The 21,800-nt window shown below is 39.3% G+C and overlaps 1 protein-coding gene across 1 annotated transcript in view; it reads right to left on the minus strand.

Annotated features, from left to right (window-relative positions):
• Positions 1 to 21,800, minus strand: part of Hmcn1 (hemicentin 1) — a 418,463-nt gene that overhangs the window by 165,547 nt on the left and 231,116 nt on the right. The window contains exons 18-29 of the mRNA XM_021197369.1: positions 20,827 to 20,954; positions 19,123 to 19,267; positions 16,166 to 16,278; positions 14,498 to 14,657; positions 13,727 to 13,895; positions 10,925 to 11,052; positions 9,513 to 9,785; positions 8,174 to 8,269; positions 4,456 to 4,650; positions 3,307 to 3,437; positions 3,011 to 3,158; positions 886 to 1,012 (exon numbers count right to left, since the gene is read on the minus strand). Of these exons, the coding sequence (XP_021053028.1) occupies positions 886 to 1,012; positions 3,011 to 3,158; positions 3,307 to 3,437; positions 4,456 to 4,650; positions 8,174 to 8,269; positions 9,513 to 9,785; positions 10,925 to 11,052; positions 13,727 to 13,895; positions 14,498 to 14,657; positions 16,166 to 16,278; positions 19,123 to 19,267; positions 20,827 to 20,954 (1,813 nt within the window). The remainder of the gene's footprint in view (positions 1 to 885; positions 1,013 to 3,010; positions 3,159 to 3,306; positions 3,438 to 4,455; positions 4,651 to 8,173; positions 8,270 to 9,512; positions 9,786 to 10,924; positions 11,053 to 13,726; positions 13,896 to 14,497; positions 14,658 to 16,165; positions 16,279 to 19,122; positions 19,268 to 20,826; positions 20,955 to 21,800) is intronic.

The following is a 21,800-nucleotide window of genomic DNA, read 5'->3' on the forward strand; positions in this document are numbered from 1 at the left end:
TTTACACTTTTAAAACATTGCAACAACTTGTCCCTAAGGACTGTGCTTTGTACTCTCTCCAGGACTGTATTCTGACTTCCCATATCCAGACAACACTTGGTATTTGCAAACCTTTGGTTTTCAAAAATGACCCAGGAGAAACAAAACTATTTCCTATTTATATTTATATTCATCAGAGTGTTGAGAAGAATCTTTTAGTGCTTATTGTGTGATTATATTTCAAATTGCCCATTTATAGTCCTAATTCACTTTTTCCTATGGTGTCTGCCTCACTGATTTCTTGGAAGTGTAAATGAATTCCTATATTTTATTCGCAGCCAATCTAGACTCTCTGCTCCTGAGTCCTTAGATTCCTTCCCCTTAGAAATTATAGCACCAACTGTAGCTATACTCTTCAAAGTAACCTCTGAGCCACCATAGGCCACTGCAGTCATTACGGTGTGGGCAACGCCCTTCCTTGAGGCTTGTAATGTAAGAAGTGCAATTCCTGTCTGTGCTTACCACTTCATTCAGACAGAGTCTATGTACATTACATTCTTGCAAGTACATTTTCCTTCTCAATAGCTCAATCCCATGTAAAGGCATAACTCTCTTCATTGGAGTAAGATTTTATGATAATATATGTGCAGAGGATTTTGGTGCTCAATAATTATGATCTATTTCTATAATAAATTCCCCAAATTTATAAAGAGCTTAGTTATTTGAAAATTGGAATGTATTACTGGAAGATTGTTTATTAAAATGTTACTTTTAAAGAGCAACATTGTTTCTCTTTCATTAAATAATGTATATTTTAAGGTGATGAATAAGAAGGTAGGTGCTACACATTGACATATCTGTGTCCTATAAATTACACCCTCAAATAAATACAGACAAGATACTCACTTGCCATCCTTGAACCAGTGAATAGCCGGGAAGGGGTTGCCTCTGACAGGACACTGCAGGGTTATGTTGTGGTTAAGAACAACTGAAACTTCACTTGGGGAGCTGGCACCTTGTATGCTGGGTGGAACTTGAACAGAGACAGTTTATCATAATATACATGTTTTAGCACAAAAATTTGGGAAAGAAGCAGACAGTTAGTGCTTATCAAACTATTTCAGTAAGAGTCTAATGTCAGAAACAAAACATCTCATGAGAATTCTCTTTCACATCACACTGTGCACCCAAATGTTAACTTAGAATCCAGGAATATTTTTAAGAAATTTTGTTAGCAGGACAGTTACCTACAAACATAATGATAGACCAGAAGTCATTTTGAGGCATAGTAAATCATGCACAAAACTCATGGAATGTAATTGAGCCACAAAGTTTGTATGATCCAATGCATTATTGCTGTGCATTTACAATAATGAATGACACGGGCAATATCAATCTCTGTGGATCATATCCTACCTAGCATATCATGTCTACCTTAGTCTTTTTTATCTTTTTTGAAGGATATCTATACAAAACTTGGTATGAGTATGATATACAACATGAAAAAGAATATACTCAATTTTATCCTTGGAATTATACAAATGAAAGTGCTCGTGTATAATTTTCTCACCATCTATCCCCTCTTTTGTTTCATGTTGAGTGGTCTGACATTCATCTTTATAAAATTATTGGACAGCACAGGGGTTCAGTGGGGAAGAGGTGTGACTTGATAAAAATATTTATGTAAAGACCTCAGTGGTTGCTGGATGAAGAATGGGTAAGACTGGTGAAGAGTGGGTACAGGAAGGAAGTTAAGGGGCTACCATAGATAAAAATATCCCAGGACCACATAATGGAAAGAAGCAGACAATTAAGAAGTAATCATAGGACAGAGGTAAATTTCAGGAGCTCTCCAGAAAGTAGGGGAACAGTCAAGAAGCAGGTCACTCAGAGACCCCAACATTTACTGGAGAAAATAGTCATTGGGATCCGTCAGTTTGACAGAGCACCACAGTATTCAGCAGCACATAAAAATGTTATTCGAGAGAACGTGCTAAGGAAACATGGGCATCATACCACATCTCTAATAACCACAGCCTTTGGGAGGCACAGGGAGGAAGACCGTGAGTTTATGGCCAGCCTATGATACGAGTGAGATGCTCTTGAAAATAACATAAAGATTTAAGAAGTAGATAAAAATATAAAAAGATAGGACAGCGAAGACTAAATAGTTTCTCCTAGTGCTCAAAGAATTCTGAGCTACAGCTGAGCATTTGGAAATCATCAGAGACAGAATGAATATCAGGAGACACAGTAAGAAAAAAGAACCTGACAAGGCTGTTTAAATAACTGGAGGAAAAACAAACATAATGTAGTTCAGGATTGGGGGAGAGTAAGGAAATTGATTTTTTTTTGTATTGCTGAATGCAAATTTTTATGAATATATCACTTCTAGGCTTCACTTTCACTTAAAAACACAAATTACATGCCTATTTTGATAACAAAATATTGAAAAGGGAGAAAGTCATTTGTCACAAAGAGAACTTACATTAAATATAACTTTAACAACTAAAAATTAAACAAATGACAACAGTTAAAATTACTTGTACCATAATCTAGCATAGTGATGATTCATTTTCAGAATTCTCTTCCTGCCAGAAGTGCCCATCACATTCTCTTAGACTTCTCTTCCCCTGACTGCAACCAGGGTTGGTTAGATTCCAGTAATTAATTAAAATGCACTGGAAATAGTTGCATCACTTGCTCCAGTTCATGCATCCCGCTAGCTTCAGATGTCCACAATACAGTGCACTGTATCTCACAGCTACCTAGAATATAAATAACCACTTCTCTACATAGCTACTATCTGGAGAAGTTTGTTAACATATACTGTGTCACTTTTAAGTTCATTGTATCTTGAGATGGGCGAGTCAGAGCCATTTTTATATTATAAATAACTAAGATGAAAAACAACCTACTCAAAGAATGATGTAAGTGGTAATTCTATCTATTTATTTTATATCTATTTTGGCACACAGTAAGAAATGCATGTAACGTGTAAGTTTATTTTTAAAAAGAAGTTTTTCCTTACCGAGTACATTGACACTGAAGTCCTTCTGAGATGTGCCTGCAATATTAATTGCTTTGCAGGAATATTTTCCCGCATCTTCTGCAGACACCTTATAGAGTTTTAGAATCTTTCCATTGTTCACAATCTGAACAGTGCTGCTTTCTGTCACCTACATGAGGCAAAGGACTGTTATTTCCAAAGCTAATAAAACTCTATTATGAGAAAGAAAAAGCAATGGTTGTTATCACTGAGAAGAAATTCACAACTGTTCATATACAGAGGCAGGGAATTGTGCAGGTTTGACTGTCTCCATTTACCTGGATGTCATCCTTATGCCACGTTATGACAGGGGACGGAGTTCCTTCTACTTCACAGTAGAGGCTGGCCAGTTGGCTTGCCAACACGGACACATTGGTCACATGTTCCTTATCTTTAATTACTGGTGGAACTGCAAAAGAAAGGAATCATGACTGGATAGACTTGGGATCAACAGGAGCTCCCAGTGGCTCCACAAATTTCTTTAGAGAAACTTCAAAGTTAAGAAAGGATAGAAAATGTAGTCATATGCAAACATGTGCTTTCTTATAAACGAGAAGTGTCAGCCAACGCATTTACAAAGAAAAATTTCGATATGATGTGTTTTATGGCAGGGTTTTAAGTTCAGGATGACATTTAAGATAACTTTAAGGAAGAGTTACTTGGCAAATTGAAAGTCTTAGGAGATTTGTTTAAGCAATATAGCACTCACCACCTGACAGTGGGAATGACTACACGCGGTGACTATAAAAACCATAGTCACCAAAACCTAAAATTCACATACTCCCACAAAACGATACAGCTACAAAATTTTATTTGAAAGTTTAAATAGTTGTTAAAAGAAACCTGGTAACAATATGAATACATGTTACATTACAAATACACTAGTACAATACTAATTAGTATAATGCTGATCCATTAGTAGAGAAAGGTTAAATAAATCCTGTGAACTCACCCAGAGAGGAGTTATAGATAACAGTTAAAGACCTAGAATAATTCATATTATAGACTGTTGAATGAAATAGCCCAGGTACGGAGAGTGGGTATAGTATTCTATCATCTGTATTCTTTTTATACAGATGTCATACTTTTTTGCCTTAGGGAAATCTCTGATAAGCTATGCCAACTGAGTATGTGAAACTGATTGCTTTGCTCTGTAGAAAGTATGCGAATGACTTACCAGGATAAGCAGGATTTCATGCTGCATCATAATCTCCTATTTAAATTTTGAGGAGTATAAAGTCTCAACTAAAAATTGCATTAAATGTTGAACAATGAAAAATACAAACCAATGTCCTATCTTCTGTTTGATATTAATTCATTCATTTTAGTATTAAGTAAAAATATATTGATTAAAGGACTTAAATATGCAAAATTAGAAACAGTCACACATTTAGCTATTTGGCTTTAGTGTTTTAATTGATATTTACCGTGAACTTTGAGGTTGTATTTCCTTTCTGTGGTCCCAGCTTCATTGATGGCCACACAGATGTATTCACCATTGTTGTGTGGTGTAACAGAAGCAATTACCAACAGTGCACCATCTTCCAAGATAGAAACACCAGGCTCTTGCCCTGTCACCTCTCTGCCATTGTGTAACCACTTGATAGTTGGTTTAGGAGTACCTAGATAGGAAATTAAAGCCTTTTTATAACAGAATTAGGAAAAAATGTTTTAAAAAAATCAAATACATTCAGACTTCCTGCTATGACTCTAGGTTGTATCCTGAGGCCCTGTGCCACTTCCAAGATAAAAGCAAAGAGACTACAGTTAATGACTCAAGTTCCTGATTTAGTTTTCAGACTCATGGCTTCTAGCTGATCAAAGTTGCTTTTAATCAGAAACGCCAGACTATAACAAAACATTTTTTTTTCCTGGTGAGTTCACTACAGTAGTGACTAGGAGTGAAAAATAGGTGCAATCATTAAATTGACAAGATATGGAGGGAAACTAGAAGTGAAACAAAGACAGCAAAGGGTGGTGGTACTGTTGCAGGAATACGCCAGGAACACGCCCAACAAATAGAACTTAGAAAGAACTCAATCTGTGGCCTTTAGCAAACAGGAGGAGTCCCCACTGCCTACATACCCTTTTCCATATCTTATCTGTTCACCAAAAGACAAGAGTTCAGTTCTTTAGAAGAGGTTGACAAGACGAGACTTACTTATGAATAGCAGAATAAATGAAAGTCACATGCTTATAGGTATAAATGATAAAAATCTGTATTAAATATATAATAAAGCCAAAGGGGATCTAACAGACAAAACATCAACGACTGTGTTGGGAATGCGTTATTTAGCAAAAATGTAAAAGGCACTATTTCTAAACACTTTAAAACTTGATGAATTTCTATGCTGAAGACAAAGCACATTAAATAAAACCAATAGGATTTCATAAGATGTTGTTAGCAACCGATATTAAGATAATAAACTTATTAAAAATAGGGTGTACAATCTAAGATAAGTCCCAAAAGGTGACAGAGATATACACAATGTACTGATGACACTAAACACATTATTAATTAATATCGTATTGAAGTGATTATAAAAGGCATATTTACAATGGGGAAATGAAAAAATCAACATATTTCTTCTCTGTCAGTGTGAGATTTCGACTAATGTGGAAAAACAGTAAAGCTGATTGACTCCAGTCATCTGCCCAGGTGCCAAGAAAAGAGAAGGGTCATAGTCATTTCCCTCTACCCCATCTTCCCTTGGTGGATCTCAGTCAGACTTTGCCACTAACACCTATTGAAGTAATGCATAAAAGGTAAATGGACAGGCAGACGAAAAGCAAGCAAAGCATTACCTTTTATTTAAAAGTACCAGAATAGCGATAACCAAAGTGACCTACACTGTAGGTGTCTTCAAACACACCAAGAGAGGGCATTGGATCCCATTACTGATGTTTATGAGCCACCAGATGGTTGCTGGGAATTGAATTCAGGACCTCTGGAAGAACAGCCAATGCTCTTAACCGCTGAGCCATCTCTCCAGCCCCTCAAGGTGACATTTATAGTAATGACAACAGAAAGTGGGCCAAGGAGATGACCCTTGCTGTGAAGTTTGATGATTGATTTTGATCCCTGGAATCCACAGTGGAAGGAGAGAACTGACTCCTCAAAATTGTTCACACACACACACACACACACACACACACACACACACACACACACGCACACTTGCACACACACATACATACACATATATACACACACACTTACACACTCACACACACATACACACATACATACACACTCACACACACACTCACACACATACATACATACATACATACATACATACACACTCACACACACATACACAAACTCACATACACACACATACACATACGCACACATACTCGCAAATAAAATAAAAAGACAATGAAAAATCATGTAGCTACTTTTGAATCTTTGCTCAACAACTATAATACAGATGGATATGAGGACCAAAGAAAACATGTTTCCCTTGTGGAAATGGGAAGTCAAGAAAGCTAGATTGAGAGCAAAGTTTAGGCAGACTGAGGAGCAGCTGGGCCACAGGCAGAGTCTATCGGCAGCAGACACCACAGGGCACACGGGGACCCACACCATTCTGAAGAATGCCTCTTCTCCGGGTGTTGTCTCTCTAGTTCCCAATGGCTCCGAGAATTGTTACTGCTAAGTTTACAGATGTCTGAAAAATCTAAAGACATCTTTCTTCAAATACTGGAGATACACACCGACAAAAGAGTTGAACAGTTGCTATTAAACACAGGCAGCTCCTAAGGCCTTAACTGCTGCCACCTCCAGGGACCATGAAGAAGAGAGACACACATGGGGACAGTGATGGATGCTGGCAGCTGCCTGGAGCCTTCCTGCCAGGGCCAGGAAGTTATGCAAAGAACCTTGCTTGGCCTTTGTCAGGACAACAAGTTAGAGCTTTTGTAGATGGATGCCTGTGTAAGAGAATGTCTTTAAACATAGATGCTTGGCACCCAGAGGAACATTGGCCACGATAATAGCCCTTTCTCATCCCCGCTGTGGAGAGGGACTGGACCAGCTCCTGTCTGAAAACACAGTACTATTCAAGGAAAGACATGTTTAAAAAAACAAAACAAAACACTAAAAGACATGTTATATATGACCCAGTCCCGAATTATCGGTGTGAGTAGACCTAGAAAAAAAGGATTCAATCTGCTGCTGGATGAAGCCTTTCAAGGAGACCTCATCAAGCAGCAGATGGGAACACATGTGAAGACCCACATCAGGCAGAGCTCAGGGAGTCTCGGGGAAGAGTTGGAGATAGGATTGAGCCAGCTGGAGGGGTCGAGGACACCACAAGAGGACTGACAGAGTCAACTAACCTGGATCCATGCTGCTCACAGAAACTGAACCACCAACCAAAGAGCATGCAGGGGCTGGTTCTAGGCCCCCTACACATATGTGGCAGAGTTGCAGCTTGGTCTTCATGTGAGTCCCCTAACAATTGGGTAAAGGCTGTTGCTGACTCTGCTGCCTGCTATTGGATCCTGTTCCACTAACTGGATTGCTGGGTTGGGCCTCAGTGGGGAAGGATGTGCTTAGTCTTGCTGGCACTAGACTTCCCAGGTAGGGTGGTACCCAAGGGTAACTTCCCCTTCTCTGAGGGGAAGGATTTGTAAGGGTAGGACTGGGGGGAGAGGAGGAAGCAGGTTGCAAGCAGGATGTAAAGTGAATAAGTAAGTTAATAAATGACTAAAAAAGGATTAGAATCAAATTGCCTCAGATGGCCGATGGCCCTAAATTTTATCCTTATTGATAGCATTAATAGGGAATATTGCAAATAGCTCTACTGTTTTTAAAAGGATGTTTATTTTAACATTTTCAGAAAGAATGAAATGAATAGTAGAAAAGTGGTAGAAAAGCGTTCCACTGTCTTGGAAAGAGTCTTAGATTAAGCAAGTTTGAAGGGCTGGGAGAGTCTTCTCCTGAGAGAAATAAATCAAGAAGGAAGGAGAGGTATCAGTTCAAAGAGTTGTTTGAAGCAAGAGAGATTCGAACATTGTTAGAAGAATTGGCAGGTGGGATTTTACAAGTATTGCATTTTGAGTGCAATGAAGAATACTGGCGTAACATCACATAAATACAAGCTGGAACCCATGCCTGTGTCCCTGGGTCTTACATACCTTTTGCAGGGCATGGAAATGCGATGCGTTGATTGGCCAACCTTTCTTGGAATGGAGTGTTAAAAGGAGGTTGCAGGTCTTCCACTGAAGGTGGTTCTAGTACAAAAACAAATGCACTGTGTCTGACTTTCCTTGGACACTCTCTCGTTCTGGCCCCCTTAGTCTTTGGTTGCTTAGTGATTTTTCTGCCTTTCTGATCTCCTGACAGACATGTCTGTTTGTTGTTCAATCACATAGCACTGTGTATGTCCCCACATCTATATCTTCATATCTTTCCACTGCCACGCAAATCTTCGCACTCTCTCACCCGTTTTAATAGTTTTCTTATAGTTGTACTATTGTGAAATACAGTCCCATTTGGATTAATATTCTACACAACCTGTGTGTAACGTCTGTAATTATGTTCCTCTGACATTTACGAGAATATTAGAAATGTTTACCTTTCTCCTTTGACTCTAACTTGGTAAGGTTTGTTGAGTGAATAAATGAGCTAAATAAGCTCCCTACTAACATTTTAGACCTTCACTCCCCAGGAACTGTGATGTCCCGATTATTAAGTGCTAAGTGTTGTGCTGATTTCTATACCCTGCTGACCTAACTTCCTGCCTTTGTACTGGCCTTCCCTCTGGCAGGATGAGACAGAAAACATCCAGTGATTAGTTACTGCCAGCCAGTGAGATCTCAAGCTAAATCTTGCTTCTTTAGAGAATTAGAGAATTCCTACCTGGCAATCCAACCCAGTTCCCAGAACAATGATCCCATTTTAATTTACTCACTGTGCCTTTTCCCTCTCTATGAATCTTGTTTCCTTCTTTGCTTGCTTTATGTCTACTTGCACTAGAATAGCTCAAGAAAGCAGGGGCTTTGGGTCACAATGTCATCACCACTGCCTAAACCATGACAGATATTAGGCCCAACCTACATAACAAACCTCAAAATAAAGCCAACAACAATAGAGGAGCCGTGAGCCGTGACCTCTCAGGGATCAGTTGAGATGAGGTATGAGGTGAAATGCTACTCCAGCTCGCTCCAGCTGCAATTTCTCCTAAACCAGAAAGACTGGGTGGGCCATTACCAAGGACTGCTTCATTACATACACCAGGGACTTTAGTTTCAAAAGTAAACATGAAAATGTCATTCAGGCTTAGCTAATCATATGTTTGCTTCTCGTTAAGGCTCCCTTTAAAGCTAAAGTTCTATGTAGAAATCACCCTAAAGGGAAGCATGATTGCACATCCTGTGCAGATCTCGGGGTGGGGGTGGGTGGGTGGGGTTGGGGGGGTCTCGTTCCACTCCTCAGCCTCACCCCACCAGACACAGTTCTTATGCCAAAACCCACCTTGGACATGCAATGTGACCTCTGCTTCATCACTTCCGGCTATGTTCGTGGCAGCACATGTATATACGCCAGCATCTGCGATCACAGCCTGCTCAATGCTCAGCGTTCCGTCTGGGCTACCAGGATGCTGCGCTCCATCAACTAGCAAGGGCCTTCCGCTTTTAAACCAGGTGATCACGGGAGGAGGAGACCCATGGGCATTGCATAGGATGTCCACTCTCTGGCCGACTTGGACTTTTATGTGTCTATTTCCATTCTGTATTTTTGGAGGAACTGGAAATCACAACTGAGTATTAATCATCAAATATTTAAAAGTCCTATATTTTTTGACACGGAATGAGAACTTCTTACCAAGAAGTGGCACAAAATGAGTGGAATAGTCACTTATTAGCTGTGGGGCAGGCCAGCAGCCTCGTGAGGCCCATTTCTTTAACAATCCAGGCAAAATTAACTATGCAGGCCCAGAACCAGTGCACTGAAGGAACTATAGGAAATGGCAGGTACAGTATTCCTGGTCCCACACTCGACGAGTAGTAAACACTTACCAATGCTGAGTTTCCTTTAGTTTATAAGTGATGTAAGGTCAAAAGCCCTTTCAGGACCCCCATCTATCAGAGCAAACCAGAAAACACTTCTTTTTGTGTCATCTGTATGTATCCTTTATGGAAGACAGACACTAAGAAAATGTTCTTAAAGCTTTCTCTTAATTACAGAGACTAAACCCACAGACAGTATTTACTGTCTAAAGATAAAATAGGATAAGTGATTAATATACCTGATGCCTGAGAGTTGGTAAGTGATGGGACCCTCCTTTAACACCAAAACTCTAGTTCAATGACATGTCATTGTCATGACTGGTCTAGAAATGCAACTGGGTTAGTACCATCTCAGGAAATTTCCTCTGATATTTAGATATCTGTGGCTAACACAATACCTGCCACAAAGGTAGGTAATCATCGCACTGAAGGTGGGCCGTCATAAATTAAAGGAATAAAACACTTCCATTAGGGAAGCAAGCATGATGTAATCAAATAATGATCAAAAGGAACATTTTCTCAGTTACGGTGTTCTTCATATGTCAAATACGACTGTTTAAAAAGTATGATGTTCTTCTATGAGAGTACAGCTAGCTCCCAATGTTTTAAACACACTTCCTCCATTGCATGTCAACTCACTAGAGATAAGTGAGTGACCATCTAGATGACTTGAGATCTAAAATGTAATTAATACACTTGAAAATGGAGAAGGGGAAGTTATTTGTAGATGGCTAACACACCTTTCAGAGTAAATGAAAGAGAATGACAGACTAACAACTCAGGAATCTTTAGTCTCTATACAACTTGGAGGTTCACTGTCACAAAGGCTGTGGCCCAGTGGACGGAGCCATAAGTGGCCTCCCTATGAACACTCACCATGGACACTTAATTTCACGGACTGAGTCACATTCCCAGCAATATTTGTGGCAACACACAGATACATCCCACTGTCTGAAAGGCGCGTCTCGGTGATCTTCATTGAGCCAGAAGGGAGGAACGTGTGTCTAAAAGGGAAACCCACACATCAGACCATAGAATCTGAGCGTGCAAACAAACCCTGCACAGCCGCATTTCAGCGTGAAATTACTGTTCTGCACGCAACTTTTGAAACAGTTCTCTCCACTGTAGTGGGTATCAGCCATAGAAATGGAATTCTTATTACTATCTTTTATATTCTGGATGATGTCATTAGAAACAGAAAATCCATTTTTCTTTCACCTTTAAATCTAACACAGTTATCTTTTTAAAAATTTTTATTATTATTATTTTCTTTATTTACATTTCAAATGCTATCCCGAAAGTTCCCTATACCCCCCCACCCCACCCCCGCCCCTGCTCCCCTACCCACCCACTCCCACTACTTGGCCCAGGCGTTCCCTGGTACTGGGTCATATAAAGTTTGTAAGACCAAGGGGCCTCTCTTCCCAGTGATGGTTGATTAGACCATCTTCTGCTACATACTAACACAGTTGTCTTAAAGCATCAAATGGCTGCATGTCTCTGTGGGTTAGTAGGTTTCAGCTATACAGAGCAAATAAATGTGTGTTGTAAAATTTTTAACTTATTTTGAATATTTTTTCTTTTTCTGTTTTTGTTAGCATATGCTACTGAGCACACTCATGGACTGCACTATATGTTTATATATTTACACCCACTTTTATTCTCCTATCTTCCTCTCAAATCTTCTCAACTAGAGGCCCTCCACTTTCCTACCCACTCAGAGAAGAAGAAGGGAAGGGAGAGATGGGGGAAGAATTATGGGAGGGGTAACAAGTGGGCAGTGATCGGGATGAAAGTGAATAAGAAAAAAAATAAATTAAATTTTAAAAATTCAAAAGCACTAGAAGATCCCATTTCATACCCATTGAAAAACAGAGACATTTAAACCAGTCAAAACTGCATATTCCTTAGGAACTGCAGCCTGGTCCTCTGAATCCGGTTACTGGAAAATAAAAGGAGAACCTCCCCTCAGAAGAGCAATGGGGAATATCTCCAAGACTGCAAGGAGGAATCTGTACTGACAAGAAAACCTAGTACTGTGTTACAGGTTCTAAAACTTTCATGCATGCGCACACAAGCAAACATTTTTAAAAGCTTTGAGAAGAAAGTAATTTAAATAAAATGATAAGTAGACTGCAGCATCTACAAGGAGGTTAATGGTTGAATGAAAGAAAAAATGTATGCAGACTAAGTGCAACGAATGCGCTGACTCCATGTGTGTACACAGACTAGTTACAATGAATGTGCTGATTGCATGTGTACAATAGTGAGTGTGTGCACATAGACTAATTATAACGAATGTGTTGACACTGTGTGCACAATAGTGAGTGTGTTCCCATAAATTAATTACAATGAATGAGCTGACTCTATGTGTACAATAGTGAGTGTAAGCACATAGACTTGTTACAATGAATATGCTTACTCAGTATATGTACAATAGTGAGTGTGTGCACATAGACTAGTTAAAATGAATGTGCTCATTCCCTGTGCATAATAGTGAGTGCTTGTAAAACAATAAAGCAAAGAGTGGAATAGTAAGAATACATGTCAGAAGTTCAAATTAAATACAGGCGAGACAACCAAATTGAAGCCACAAAAACCGTTTTTTTGGGGGCTACTTACAGATGAAAGGTTGCACAAGGAGGAGAGGATAGAAATCCCGACTGGGGAAGGGTGCAACAGAATTGCTTTATAAGGAACTCTCTAGATCTTGCTTTACAATGTTCAGTAAAGTTCTTTCAAATGAGTTAAATTATGTAAAGGTGTTCCTGTTATTTTCTTCACCATCAGTAGTAGAAAAATACACTCATATAAACTCATACCTTTACAATTATATGCCAACAAGCCCAGTAAATGATAGCCAGCAGCTATAATTATATCTTTAGAATGATTTATTTTTATTTTATGTGCATGAGTGTTTGAATGTAAGTATGTGCACCATGTGTGCGTTGCATCTACATGGGTCAGGAGTTTGTGGCTGATCCTCTGAAACTAGAGTTCCATGTGTTTGTGAGCTGTCATGTGGGTTCTGGGAATTAAACCTGGATGCTCCGTAAGAGGAGCAAGTGCTCATAACCACTGAGCCATCTCTCCAGCATGTAATCTTATAGAAATCTCCCAGGAAAGTATCAAATAAAAGATGAAATTCAAAGACGTCCCCTGGGTAAAACGTTTAGGTAGGCTTTAGGTGACAGAGATATGTTTAAAGCTGGATGGCAGCGATGGCTGTGTCCTAAAGCCCCGGTATTCTTGCTGTGACACTTAGTTTAGACATGACATCATCTTGATGGGCCTTTATTTATGGATGGGTTTAATCAAAGTGATTTACAAAACCAGCTAACAAAAGTCAAGTCTCATACCTGACAGTGGTTTCGGAGTTTTACTGCCTCTCTGGGAGCAACAGAATTCTGAGTGCTGCACACAGCAGGCTGAGAGAGCCGCACACACAAATCTGCTCCATTTCAAAAAGTACCTAGTAAAATGCCCCGGTGGGAACTGTGGCAAAGCTGTCTTAGCATTTACAGCCTCGGAAAATGAGGTGCAAGGTCTTACATAACTCAGATGTGCATGTGAATGAGCCCAAACGTAGGTTATATTTTGATACATTTGCAAGCAATTACAGGCACCACTCCAGCAGGTTACATCTCCCTGTGTTGATGTTCAACCCGTATCTCCTACCTTGGAGAAAATGGAGAGATGAGTTGGCTATCTTTGGCCCAGGTAATGATGGGTGGAGGTAAGCTCTTAGCTTCACAGGGAAGTATTGCCTCCTCCCCAGCCAGGACAGAGATCTCCACAGGCTTATCTTGGGACAGTCCTCTTTGGTCCCCAAACACTCTGGGTCTTACTAAAAGAAACACAGGATGTGGTAGGGGAAATAATGCATTGAAAACAACCATAGTTTCATTTAAGTTAAAATGTAGACTTCTGATGCTGTTCAATAGTTTACACAATGTTGATTCCCAAGATTCTGGGTATATCTGACACTTCCTATTGGTACATTTAAAGAGAGAGCTAGAAGGAAATGAAGGGCGAGCTTCCCTCCTCAGTCATTTCTTTAAGCACAAGATGGAGAGGTCAGCTGAGGTGGGCTTGGGTCTGCGCAGAGGAGCAGTAGTCCCTGAAACAGAGAGGTGGCTACCCAAGACACAGCTGAGGCTTGGCTCGATGAGTTTTAACTACCCGCTGTCTCTGCAAAATGTTGAATGTGCTAAACCCACTTCCTGGGGAAATAGCATAGAATTTTTCAAAAGGTTATACAATCGCTTCCCTGCAAATCAGACTCTAAGTAGAGGTGGTTTTGGTTAGGAGTGAAACTAAAAATGTTTCCTTGTTTGCACGTCAACTTACAGGACAGCTTCACCTTTGGGTGCCTTACTATAGAAGAAATTGTGAGATTGTGCATGTATGGGCCGTTTCAAAGGAAACCCTCCTGTGGGTGGCTCTCACCATAGACAGTCAGCTGCACTTTCCTCTTGGCATAGCCGGCTGCATTGGTGGCTGTACAGATATACTCTCCACTCTCCTCACTCCCTGGTGACACCACATACAGACTCCCGTCAGCCCCTGCAGAAAACTTGGCACTGTCTGTTGAAATCAGCTCTCCTTTCTGTAAACAAAACAAAGTGCGATGTTTTTGTACATCTTTTTTTTTTTTAAAGATTAAAGTAATAGCTTTATATTTGAAAGTGGAAGAGAAAAATATCTCCAAGGAGTGAAAAGCTAGATTTGAAAAATGTTAATTAGAAGGTACTTGTCTATAAGAGAAATTAGATAAAGAAATGCACTAAAAGTGGTGTTCCTCCATCCTGTGCCATGCCTCCTCTCCCATGACACCTAAAGGACAAGGACAGTTTAACCTAAGAGAGGTGAATGGCGGTGGCACCGCCATCACTGTGCACAAGGTAATCTTGTATTAAGTGTTTTACCCTTACAGTCTCATCAATAGGAACTGCTGGGCCTTCAGTTTCCAATTCAGAGTCCTACAACACAGAGACAAGGTAGAAAAACTTGCCCCAAGTCACTAAGTCAGTCATGAGGTGAGCTGGCCTAGAACCCCAGGAGTTAGGTATTTGTTTGAGTTCAAGTTCTTCTCATCTTCTGTGTTTGGCCATAACATAAGGGCCACTCAGAAAGATCTTGTGCTTGCATTTTCTTTAAAGTAGCACATGTCTGCAAAGTGCCATGTGTTTATCTTTCAGGCTTATCTTCATTGTAGTAATTGTATCCATAGAAATTGGATATAGGTATCCAATTGGATATATATATATATTTAGATGAGAAAATCAGATGGGATGACAAACTCTTTGGCAGGCCTCATTGTAAGAGTAGTGCAATCTATTATTCTGTCATGATTTTATAGTATAATTTATCCGTAAAATTCAAGTTAATTTGTTAAAAACATGCCACCTCTGAGGTCACTCAACAAAAGAATGAACTTTCTTTGTAAGTGAGGGTTTCATCAATATAGGAATATTAGTGAAATCTCAACCACACGACAGGAATGTAGAAGGGAATACATGAATTTGTATAGGTGTTTTATACTCTTTGGTCATACATGGAATCCATGAAGCAAATTGCACTTGGGCAGGAGCTTTAAATGTCTTTGATGCTGTTACCTACCAGATGCTTAAAGTCCATAATGGCACGACAACAGTCCCTACTAGAGGAAAGGTTGTGTGCCAATAACTGTTTTGAACACTTTATATTTGTATCAGAACCCTCCTTGTCACCACCCCCTGGTCCTCTTGGTTCCACAGCAGCCCCACATAATGCCATAGGCCATGTTTCTCTCAGTCTCCACCTTTAACAGGCAGGACAGTCAAGTATACAGAGGTGTTAGTACCACTGAAAGGCACATGTCCTGGACCAACATCCCACTTCCTGCTCATCAGAGGGCTCCTTCTGAGACACATCTACCTGGTTCCTTGAAACGGTATCCAGAACACTGAACCTTTTCATGCCCGCTACAGAGGAAGTCAGCTCGGGGAGGGCCTGATTTAGTCTCGTTCCCTCTTGTGTCTCACCCACTCACTGTCCTGCTGAAGCCCTTCGGAGAGAACTCTGTAAGTCATCCTGACACTGTATTTCAGGGAACGCCATAGATCTATGACTTACCTTTGACCAGGTGATAGATGGCTTGGGAATTCCACTCGCTCTGCAGGGTAAAGTCACTGGAACGCCTTCAATTGTGCTCAGTATCTGCTGGCCATGCTGAATGCTTGGCAGAACTGGATATGGAAGTGAGGTTGGCATCTGAGCAACTGTTCTCCCATTTAGTATTATATACTTAAAATCGAACATTTTCAATATATTCTTAATGTTTATGAAAAGAGGCAATTTTACATAATATTAGTAAGGGAATGCAGGACAAAAATTACAATAAGTACAATCTGGACAGATCTAATAATAGCTTAAAACCAGGTGTCAAGTGATGTCTAATATGGTGATCTTAAAGAAAACACAAAGGTATGGAAGAAAATCAACTATTTCTTGAACATTCAAGATAGACTACAGTCTAATGGCTGTACATATATCTTTGGAACACATCTTTTTTACTGTCCACTAGCCATTAAGCTCCAATGAGTTGATGTAAGCATAACTGTAAATAAATGAGCTGTCCAACCACCACCTATTAAATACACCCGATGTCCACAAGAGCAGCTTTGTGCCTTACTAAATGTAAACTGATTAAAAAGGATGGTTTCTTAAAGGAATTCAGTAAAAGTATAGAGGTCTTAGAAGTTCATTTGATAAAATAAAGGACAGGGTGGTCATCTTCCAGTTAGGAATCGCATACCTTTGCCTTTGGGAAACTAGAGAAAACATAGCAGCATATGAGCATCCGTGAAAACAAAAGGAAATCTCTGTACCCTTTGTTCTCAGTGAGAACGAACACATGCATGAATGACTACTACACAGTACCCTCAGATTGACAGTTCTGATGAAGGCTTCCATACAAGAATGCTTTCCAACAAAGGAAACACAGCACAAGTCTGCTATTTCCAGATCTTTCTGTTGCATCCTGTGGGAAGATGAGACTAGGACTCCTGCCTGCAGCTCAATTACCACATTTCTTGCTTGAAGTCAGAATTTTCCAGAATCGTCATACTACCCTGGAATAGAAATTTACTAGAACAGAAGACACCACAGACGCCTGAGCGCAGGAATGCCTCAGAAGGCTGAAGAGATGTACAGTATGCACTCATCCTTTCCTACGGCTGCCATTAGTCTTCAGTTAATTTTGTCCTAAAGACTTGGCAGCGCGTCTCTAGCTCCAAGCAAGAACATCAAGCTACTCATGAAAGCAAGAAATGTAATTTCCAGAATCATGACAGAATACGAAATTCTCTAATATGCTGTCAATTTGTGGCGGCATAAGGGAATCTCATGTTTTTAAAAGCCATATTAAGTTAGACAGTAGTGAAGAAAAGTTGCAAATTTAGGTCAGTTTTGAAGCTTGATGACATCTGGGTATGGAGAGGCAGTTTCCCTCCAGATTGTGAGACTACATGAATCAGTGGGACAGTTAAATTGTGTTCTTTTCATCTGCATTTGTATTTGAATTCATTTCATTTCTTTTATAAAAAGAAATCTTCCTTTTTAGAATTAGATTAGCATTTTTCACAGGTATTCTTGAAGGAATGATTCAGAACGAACCCCTTATTAACACAATGTAGGTGTAAAGCCGCCATACTTTGGGTTCTGCTGCGTTTGATACCCTAGTCATCTGGCTGATTTTTTTTTTTTTTTTTATGTTATTGACTGAATCAGTTGCTTGTTTTGGACTTAAATGAATCAAAAACAGGTGTGAAACTCTTAAACTTTAATCATTAAAATATCTCGAGTCTCAGTAACTTGGATCGGGTCCTTGGGTTGTCTGTCTCCTCACCTGTGATCCAGCAAACACGGAACTAATCCCTTACTCCTCCCTGCAACTGAGAATCTGGCCTCAGAATCCTTCTCAACACAATTGTCTAGACAGTCACTAAGAGAAAAGGGGGAGATGCTATGAGTTGTTCCACCGCGGCATCCTTAAGTCAGTCCACAGCACTCTCCAAGAAACCTATGCTCTGATCTTTAAACACAATGACATGGACCCCAACACGACTTTATTATTTGAGGTTATAACTACATTTAAGTTATTTGGGGATATTTCTTGAAGCCACTCAAGAACATGTCAAGTGATATTGGTGACTATTAGCATCAAGCCAGAGGAGGTGGTAGTTCAGGCATATGGAAGGAAATGTTTATAGTCACTGGCATTTCAACAGCCAAAACAAAGTGTAAACTGGTAGAGTCCCAAATTCAGAGTCCAAATAAAGATTGAATCAATGAAGGAAACCAAGTATCTTCGCTTCCTTTTCCTAAAACATTCATTGTTTTTATCATCTATTTTAACATTATATTATAAAAAAACAATGTAGGAGGCTCTTAAAAACAAATATAAAATTTTATGAGAATTGCTTAAACTATGAAGCTGTCTTCTATTGGTCTATTGAGATTTTTTTTTTTTAAAGTCTGGTAACTGTTACAAATGGGAAAAAATTGCCTCTGGATTTTCTTATTTGTGACCTTTAAATTATTTAACATGCAAAAAAAATGTTTGAAGTACATGGCACATAAGATGACCTTTAGAAAGCTTATGTCATATTTAGCTCCAACACAGAGGGGTCATTAGTGAGGACATATTTGTTGCACAATCCAAAAAAAAAAAAAAAGAAAGGCAATTTAAGGCAATTTGGATGGTACACTAAGTTCAGCTTGCCTGAAATTAAGATGTATTTTTAAACATGATTCTTTGAGAGCTGAGTTCCTTTTTATCAATTAAGAAACCACTTATAAAAGCCCTTGGCCAGACTTGGCGGGTGATTTCCCCAGAATGTCTTTTTGTGTACATAGGGAAGGGAAATCTGGGAACTGTATTAACAATGTAGACATTGTTCAAGAAATATAAAATAACAATTGGAAGAAAGCTCTCCTTCTTGTAATTAGAGGAACAGAGTTATTTGATTAAAACCTATGAACCCTGTTTTGAACAAGGTTTGGAAGCAATTACATTGGGTCTTTCTTACCATGCACAGCCACAGAGGTTGTTTTGTTATTGGTTCCAGCGACATTACTGGCCACACAAGTGTATTTGCCTCCATCCTGAAGTCGAACTCTTTCAATATGGAGGCTCCCATCGCTGCGCACAGTTATGTAGGGATTTTGTACCAACTTTGGAATGGAATAAAAAAAAAAAAGGCACTTATTTTTCATTTGAGAAGGCAGAAATTTGTCTAAGCCTCAGATCTGTTTGTTTTTCTCAATTGAATTATTAATTTTATTATAAAACAAACTGGGATTTTAGCACCCTTGGGTAAAAAAAAAAATGATCAACACAAATGTTCCGAAGAATTTATTACTTGTATCTGGTCCTCATATCTCTCCAGAATTATACCTACCAATTGCTATCAGAGGGCTATGCCCATCCCTGAATGGCAAATGATAGAGGTGCCCCTGATTGGGGGTTTCTATAAGTTCTGTTGACCAGAACTCAAACTTCACTAGGAGTTCTTTTCTTTCAGCTGAAATCGTTCTTTCCAAGACGGTTTCCTCACCACTAGCAAGTTCCTTGACGTGGTTGATGTTTTTGTTCTTGTACCTAGCTATCTATTACACCAAGGGAGGGTGACATCATCTTGGCACTCAACCCTGTCAGCTGAGAGGCTCAAGAGCAAGGCCACAAAGCAATCCAGAAATCATATCAGAGAAGGCTGGCAATATTTTAGCATAAAAGTGATGATTTCTAAGCCTCCATCATGTTCCATATTAGCTCCCAGCTAGCCTCATAACTAAGGGTGTTTTTTTTTTCTATGAGGCATACTGCATTTCTTTTATGCAAATATGAGTAAGCTTGCAATTACTCATATGGAGTCGATTTACTGCTAATGAGTACTTGTAGCAGACAGTGAGGCCAGATATTCTGGAAACCTGGAGAAGCAGTGTGAAAAAGATGAAGCTCTGTGTCAGTAGAATGCACATGTATGGGAATTTTTCTAAGAACTGAAATGGCGCCTGCCTCCTTTGCTAACTAAAAGTTTTATACTAATAAATTCTTAGTAATTTGTTGTGGATCTACCTTCCTAAAATAATTCATCACAAAAGGAATTTAAATCTCCCCATAAAAAAGAGTAATAGATAAAATGGAAGATTCTAGAGGAATACTAATAGTTCATAATATCATACATAGAAGGGCATAAAATGCTTAAGAACTATGAAAATATTGCTGCCTTTCATTTTTTCATATTCTGCAGGTAATTTATTAATAACATTAAATTGAATGGGGGAATTATAAAATATATACTATCAATTATTTCTTAAACATACTAGCTCCAAATAATATAAATGGCATAAACATATTAACAAAGGTGGAAAGCCCTCAGAGCCAGAAAAATGGATCAGCAGTTAAGACCAGACCATTGCTCTTGCAGAGAAAGCTGAGTTTGGTTCTCAGAATACACATCAGCAGCTTAAAACTACTTATAAGTCTCCTCCCTCCAGGGCATCTGACTCCCCCTTCTGGATTCTAATACCTACACGTAATACGCATGTATACATGAAATACATGTAAACACATACATATAATTAAATATAGCAATAACTTTTTTCAAGAAGAGCTTTGGTTCACTAACAAGACATGCTTATGTGTTTATGAAATTGGTCTTTCAGTGTTTGTGTAAGCATTAATTCTTAAGAAAAAGTAAACAAAATGGCATGTATTAAAACATTATTACCATGGCTGAGTTCTTCATCCACCGCCGTTCTGGAATGGGATTTCCAGCCAACAGAGTACAAGGCAGAGTTAGAGGCTGTCCTTCAATAACGCTGGCCATGGAAGGGCTGATTCCAATAAGTGGGGCAACTGCATCAGAGAAAGAGTACTCAGCTTCACGAAGATTGGAGGAGAATATTATTGTAAGAAGGACGACTAAGAATTATGTTGTTTGAAACTGGAGGTTTCAGGAATAGGACTTACAGTAGAACGGAAACTTGAATGGGGATGTAAGGGATGAAAGTAGAACTGGGAGGGGGACGGGGGATCCTGCAGAAACATCAAGAGGAAAGAGGAGAACCTACACAGAACAGCCAAGTCAGGGCCAGATGCTCACAGCATAGATGTTAGATCGGAGAGTGTGTGAGAGGAAACCTTGGGGAAATAGCCAGAAACAGAACAGACTAGGATTCATCAGGAGCCTGTGGGAACAGCACAAGCAAGTTAAACAGAGGTGAGTTTGCTGAGGCAGAAGAGAAAAGACGTGTGGCTAACCTGTCCTTTCCTGGAAATTAACAAAAAACAAACAAGAAACAAACAAAAAACACCACAAATGAGCCCAAATTCCTTAAGAGATATTATCTTAAAATGTAGGTTGTAGACAGACAAATGAAGATGTACATACAGAAAACTCTATAAACCAGAATTAATGAGATACATGCAGTGAAGTACTTCAAGTCATATTTAATGCTATAACAATTCGTATTATATAGTACTGGGGGAAAATGCCAAAGAATAAATGGAGACATAAATTAAAAATGAGAATAAATTAACAGTTTCATCAGTCAGACATGTCTACTCAGTAAAATATACTGAAGCAAAAATCCCACAACTTGGAAACAATTTGTATTGTAGATTTACTTCACAACTCATAAATATAATCGTATGAGGGCTGAAGTGGTAAACCTAAGACAGGCCATCAAAAGCACCATTTGT

Source organism: Mus pahari, chromosome 5, assembly GCF_900095145.1.
Source record: "Mus pahari chromosome 5, PAHARI_EIJ_v1.1, whole genome shotgun sequence".
Lineage (NCBI taxonomy): Eukaryota > Metazoa > Chordata > Mammalia > Rodentia > Muridae > Mus > Mus pahari.